Raw genomic sequence first — 6295 nt, 5'->3', positions numbered from 1 at the left:
GTGACTATGGTCGTTCCCCAAGGTGGTGCTGTGAGGGGTGTGGATGGAGTGGGGACACAGAAGGAGAGGGCCCGCTGCAGCGTGGCATTCAGTCACTCAGTCCTTAGTAACATTTGATGGCTGGTGAAGGTGGCATCATCATCCAGGAGTTCTGTATGTAAGAGCAAGGCCCAGTTTTTCCCCTGTGCCTGCAGAGCTCTTGTTCACACTTGCCCTGGAACTCATCTGCGATCCACTCTTCTAACCCCTCCCAGCTCATGACTCCAAAACAGTGACTTTCTTTTTTAATGTCCTTTTCTCTTGTTTCACCACTGTTCTTCAGCTCCTTCTATCATTCCATCTGGAACAAACCACCAAGCCTTCTTATCATTTCCCAAAGCACTCCCCAACCCCTAAATCCGTGATATGAAGCCTCTTGCCTCTCCCAAATTCACACTGGCATCCAGATCCCTTTAGAATGTGGTATTTTTGAAAACAGGGTATTGGAAGGCAGCATGACCCTTCAGGGCCAGAACAAAGATCTCCCCATGCCCCCCCAAAGGCTTCCAGACCCTAACACTCACAGAGATGATGTGTCCCTTGAGGCCATGGGCAGAGTCAGCACACTCTATGACGGCACTCAGCTGAGGATAGCCCACTCCTGTCTTGGTCCGGGTGGTGCACACGGAACCTGTGCAGAGGGAGAGGCAGATTCAGGGAGGGTTCCGAATAAGTAGAACACGACAGAAAACGATACCCCTTCAGCATCATATGGCCCTGCCCAGTGCCGGGGTGTCTCTTCCTCAACAGTGGATGTATGCTGACTGGTCAGACACACAGTGCCGCACAGAGGCACTCGGATACACTACCCCACTGGCCACGTGTGCCCCTCAAGTCCTCACCGTCGTCATCAGCAAATGTCCTAGCCATCACCTCCTACTCAGCCGTCACTGGCCCTCTTGATGCAACGTCTAACCCCCTGTGATGATTGAGCACAGGCTCCAGCTTCCTCCCCCTCCTCCATCCACTCTTCTACATCCTCAGACTCCACTTCCAGGGGCCACTTGGAATCCTCTGAGCCTTCTCCTAGCTTCTTCCCCTTTTCCTTCTGTGAAGCTACGAACCTCTCCACACCCCACTGCTCAGCCTAGGGGACTGAAAACCCAGCACTCACCTAGAGTGGTTGTAATGGAACGAATTTGCATTAGGGGGAAGGGCTTGCCCCGAGACTTGACCCAACAAGCCCTTGGGATGAGAAAGGTCTTATGCAACTGTGTACCAATTATTCAACCTCTGCTTCCATCTTTCTTACTTTCATGCTGTACCTTCATCTCATCTCCTTGGCCTGAGCTCTCACTCAGGCTAGAGCAACCTTCCTAATTCGGTGACCCTTCAATACATTTCCTCCCGTTGTGGTGACCCTCAACCTTAAAATTATATTCATTGCTACTTCATAACTATAATTTTGCTACTGCTATGAACCATAATGTAAATATCGGATACGCAGGATAGCTGATATGTAACCCTTGTGAAAGGGTCGTTAAGACTTCCAAAGGGGCCGAAACCCCTTCACGGGTTCACAGGTTGAGAACCACTGGCTTAGACCCTGAGGTTAGCTTGGCTTTCAGTAAATTATACCAGCACATGGATAGCTTCCTCCCTTGCGTATTCCTGTCCCAATGTCACATTCAGTCCTGGTTGTGTTCTCTCAGGCCCAGGGGAACACCTGGTATGCTGACCTTATGTCCCCTGTTTGCACTTCTAATCTCACCCCTAAAACAAGTGAGTACCTGCGTCTGGGCCCTGCCTGCCTCTTCTCTCCTCTGCTCCGCTCCCTATGCACTTACAGTTGACTTTTCACCAAGTTTCTTCCCACCTCGGGGGGTTCTTTGTACTCAGGGCTCGTTCTCTCTCTCCTTTCTTCTTCCCCTCTCTCCTCCCCTCCCCACCTACTGTCCAGCCAAACCTTTCTCATTTCTCGGGCCTTCATCTTCAATGTCACTGCCCCAGGAAAGCTGCGCATCCCACTGTCTTTTGAGAAGCCCATTTCAATCATTCTTTGCGTGGGAGGGCTGGGACTGTTTTCTCTGCATGATAGTAAGCTCCGGAGATTTCACACTCATCTGCCTGACACTGTGAACAGCCTCGTGCCTAGGAGCACTATAAATAGCATGGAGAGAATGCAGGGGCTGGAGCGTGAGTGAGTCACACCGTCACTCCCGCTCTGCCACTCACTCACCTCCTCCTGTGTGTCTTGGGGGGTCTCTGCTGTGCGGCTGGCGGGGCAGCCCAGGTACTGTACATTAGTAACTGTCTATGTAGGTGGCCGTGAGGGGAGCCACAGGCTAGCAGTAGAGCCTGAAGCCTTCCCGTAGATTGAAAGCCAGCTGGCCGGCCTGATGAGCAGCCAGGGCCATTTTTCAATATATGCACTCATACATTCTCCTCCATGTGCTAAGTCACAGCCCAACGGCTCCTCTTCCTATGGCAGCACTCACCCACATGGGCCTTGCATGAGTTTCCTCTCTACCCCTTTCTTTCTGGGGTTGAAGGTTGTTGTTATTGGTGTGTGTGTGTGTGTGTGTGTTATGCTCACGTTCCTGTATGTTATCTGCTGCTATTTTTAGTCCCGGATCAAGTGTCTATCTTCTTTCTTTCCTTCTCTCTGATCCTAGTGTCTGGGTAATAATGAATGTCCAGGGCATAATTTTAAAACATGGCGGTGAGAACGCATGCTTGAGCATGTGAAAGGGAAGGGCAAACACCAGCCAGTCCCAGTAAGAAGCAGGAACTCACAGGTTAAGGCTGGACCAGCTCTAGTTGGTTCCGTCATTCAGGAGGCCTGTGGTGACCCTAGTGGCTATCTGGTAGATTGGTATCAGGCAGGGAGTCAGTGGAGCTAACTTCCCAAGCACCAGGTCATGTTTAAGAGTGGCCTCTTCACTGGACACCTATCTGCCACGTTTGGGGTCCTTCAAACATTCACATGGATGCTGTCATTCTTGCTCACTAACTGCTGTCATGTACTCTCCACCCAAGGCGTATGAGCATTGGTGACCTCTGCACTCAGCTCTCCCACACTAACTCGCTCAACAGAGCCACAAAATGCAGCCATGCACCTGCTCAGGAAGAAGGTGCTCGGGCTTGCCAGAGGGCAGCTCAGTGACATCTCAGGGGCTTCGTGGGGAAGCTCCTATCTCCCAGGGGGATATGCCCCGAGCCCCTCGGGGAGTACTTCCATGTAGCCTCCTGCAGGAATCCCAAGCCCCAAGGCCCCTGCTCCCTACAGACAGCCCTACTGTGATCCCTCCAGCGCTCACCTGGTCCGACTCCCACTTTGATGATATCTGCTCCAGAAAGAATGAGCTCTTCTACCATCTCTCCCGTCACCACGTTCCCTGCCTGTGACAGGAAGAACACAGCTCTCCATCACCAGAAATGACTCTTGGTGGGGGGAAGGGTACTAGGGTCACAGGATGATGGGGAGTTCACTCCTGACTCCAAGGGCATGTGTGTATTGAGGCTAACAGGGTTCCAGAAAACAGAAAGGAAACACTACACCCAATTCTGAGGTTGATTTCAGTCTGAGAATCAGTGAGTGTGTTCTGGCCTTCCTCTTCTACTAACTTCCAACACAGAAGCCGACAGCAGAGACCCCCTTTTGGGGAAGCCACCAGGGTGAAGTAATGACACGTGAAGCCACAGAAGTGAGAATTTTAGAAACAGGAAATCAATAGGGCTCATGGCACAGCTCTGGTCAAAACAAAATCTCCTACAGAACCCCAGATCCACAAGCAAGGAAACACACTCAGCTGATCAAAACCGTTAGTGGGGACACAGGCTACTTAGGCATCTGTGGAAAGCCGTGGAACATTCCTACAGATCCCAGAAGGCCACAGTTAGAAAGCTGACCTTTCATGGTTGAGAAAATACCCGAGTGTCTGGCCCCAGGGCTGGGGTTCCCAGCTTGGTACAAAAGGGCAGGCAGGCCCTCATGGGCCACATGCCACTGGCATAGGCTCTGTCGACAGATGGAGTGAAGCTTCAGCCCTAAGAATAGATGTGCAAGCCAGGAAGTGGCGGAATCCATCAACCACAAGAATGCATCTACGCTGGAAATAGTACAAGCTCTCTGACTGCAGGAGCTTGAGAGGGCAAAAATAGCCCTTTTATTACAACTCACTGCCCCATGGATCCTTCAGCTGGTACTCAGGATACTTGGCAAGATGCCCTGACTGGGTTTTCACAACCATGCAAAGTCATACGCATTTCTTGCAAAATGCATCCTTACTCATTCTACTCCCACCAGAGCCCAAGTGTCCTTTCACTGAATTAATTCCCTGAGAAAAATATTCTTTTTTTTTTTTTTTTAACTTATACAAAATAACCTGAACTCCATAGAACAGGTTGTTGGAAAGAGGTGACAAGGCCAGTTTGAAGCTACCTGAATATACGCAGCAGCTGCCAACAGAAAATGATGACAGATGTCACAGGTGGAGGTCTGGAGGGAGGTTAAAGGTAAAGCTGTTTTCTGGTAAATTCAGCTGGGTAAAGACAGTTGGAGTTATATATATGAAAATGGAACGCATGCAGGTAGATGATGCAATCAACAAACAGCCAGCAAGAGAAAAGCAGCGTAGCTATGACCAGCTAGAATATATGGAGAACTCAGAAGCTCCACTTAAAAGGAAAAAAAAAGCAATAAAAACAGAAAGAGGGAGACCTGGCTGATGTAATCAGGGAGTGTAATAAGAAAATTAATATGCCAGTGGGAGTCTACCTCTCACCTACCCAACCATCAGAGGTTACTGGACACTAAATCCTAAAAAGAAAACATCACCTCAACTCTCTCTGCTGGTGGGTTATCTGCTGTAGCCCAAGTTTTCCTGGAAAGGAGTTTGAACCTCAGAAGCTGCTTGTCGCTTGTTCCATGAATCTGCTACTCTCACCCAAGGAAGCCATCACAAGCATGGCCAAAGATTTAGACAGAAAGATGTGGTGCTCACAGAGGGGAAGCCTTTATTTCTCCAACGGGAATGGTTCTGCAGGAAATTAGGAAGACCCAAACCAGACAGAAGAGGATGAGGCCTAATCAGTCATAAAGGTAACAGGCAGACTTCCGGTTCCAAGTTTCCAGTTCTGCATGGATGGGCCCCTGGCCAGGGGAGTGAGGTGTGTGGGTAGGGAGGGGCTGGGCAGAGGTGATTAAGCAAAGATGCTGCTTTATGTCCCTTTGAAACAGTGGGTGCAGGCTTGAGGGTGTGACGGCCCATGGAAGCATGACAGGCCCCCGTCACTATGGTAGTTTGCTCACGCTCACTTCCTGGACAGCCATGACCAAACAAAAACTATGCGCCCTGAGCTGAGGCACTGGTGCATGCAGGAAGCAGTTCCTGATGAGCATCCCCCCTGCCCCAGTGCCCTGGCTTCCATCTGAAATGTCCCCAAAGCTCGTAGGCAGATGCTAGGTCCACACTGCAGCAGTACTGACCGATGGGACTTGGGAAGATGAGGATGCCACGGCATCAAGAGGTTCATCAATGAAGAATCCCTAACTTCATGAGCTCTCAGGAGGGGGTGGGGACTTCAGGAGATGAGGCCCAGCTGGAGAGGTGCATGGGGGTCAGATGTCTAAGGGCATGTCTTATCCCTAGCTTCGTCTCTGCTTCCTATGAAGTGTTTTCTCTCTGCTGAATACACTTGCCATAATGTTCACCTCAATGTACCTTACTTTTTCTCAGCTTTTGTCAGAAAGCAGACTAAATGGACCTGGCGAAGCAAGGCAAGTTCCATAATCAAGGCCCCAGTCAAAAAAAAACCTGAAGAGCTGAGGAAGTAGGATGACAAATTTAAGGCCAGTGTAGACAACTTGGTGAGTCCCTGTCTCAAAATTAAAAGTGAAAAAGATGGTTGGGGTGTGGCTTAGTAGAACATTCATCTAGTATGTTCAAAGCCCTGAGTTCCCTGGCCCAGGTCGGCAGCAGAATAAGAACAGCCCTTTTTAAGCATGTAAACCGTAGGTTCGATGCCCAGAACAAAAATAAAAATAAAAATAAAAAATAAAAAATAAAAATAAAAACGAAAGAAAGCAAGAAAGAAGAAAAAATAGTCATACTGAGTCTGTCTTAATCTACTGAAGGGAGTATCTAGAACTTTCAGCATGCAAACACTTGGGAATGGTTAGCCACTCCTCTCACCCAGCTCCTTGCTTCCCGTCCCCAGCTGGCCATAGGCAAACAGCAAAGAAGGACAGCGGGGTGTTCAGAGGAGCCCCCCCCCCCCCCCCCCCCCCCCCCCCCCCCCCCCCCCCCCCCCC

The 6295-nt window shown here is 50.0% G+C and overlaps 1 protein-coding gene across 1 annotated transcript in view; it reads right to left on the bottom strand.

The window, feature by feature from the left end:
• Window positions 1-563: 563 nt before the first annotated feature.
• The window catches only part of LOC129685794 (GMP reductase 1-like), a gene marked incomplete at both ends in the record, with an annotated part of 16993 nt that continues 11261 nt past the window's right edge, over window positions 564-6295 (bottom strand). The window contains 2 exons of the mRNA XM_055619297.1: window positions 564-670; window positions 3300-3381. Coding sequence (XP_055475272.1) covers window positions 564-670; window positions 3300-3381 — 189 coding nt within the window. The remainder of the gene's footprint in view (window positions 671-3299; window positions 3382-6295) is intronic.

This window comes from Psammomys obesus, unplaced genomic scaffold (genome assembly GCF_907164565.1).
Source record: "Psammomys obesus unplaced genomic scaffold, mPsaObe1.curated_primary_1811, whole genome shotgun sequence".
Taxonomy (NCBI): domain Eukaryota; kingdom Metazoa; phylum Chordata; class Mammalia; order Rodentia; family Muridae; genus Psammomys; species Psammomys obesus.
This window is presented reverse-complemented; position numbering and strand designations above follow the sequence as displayed.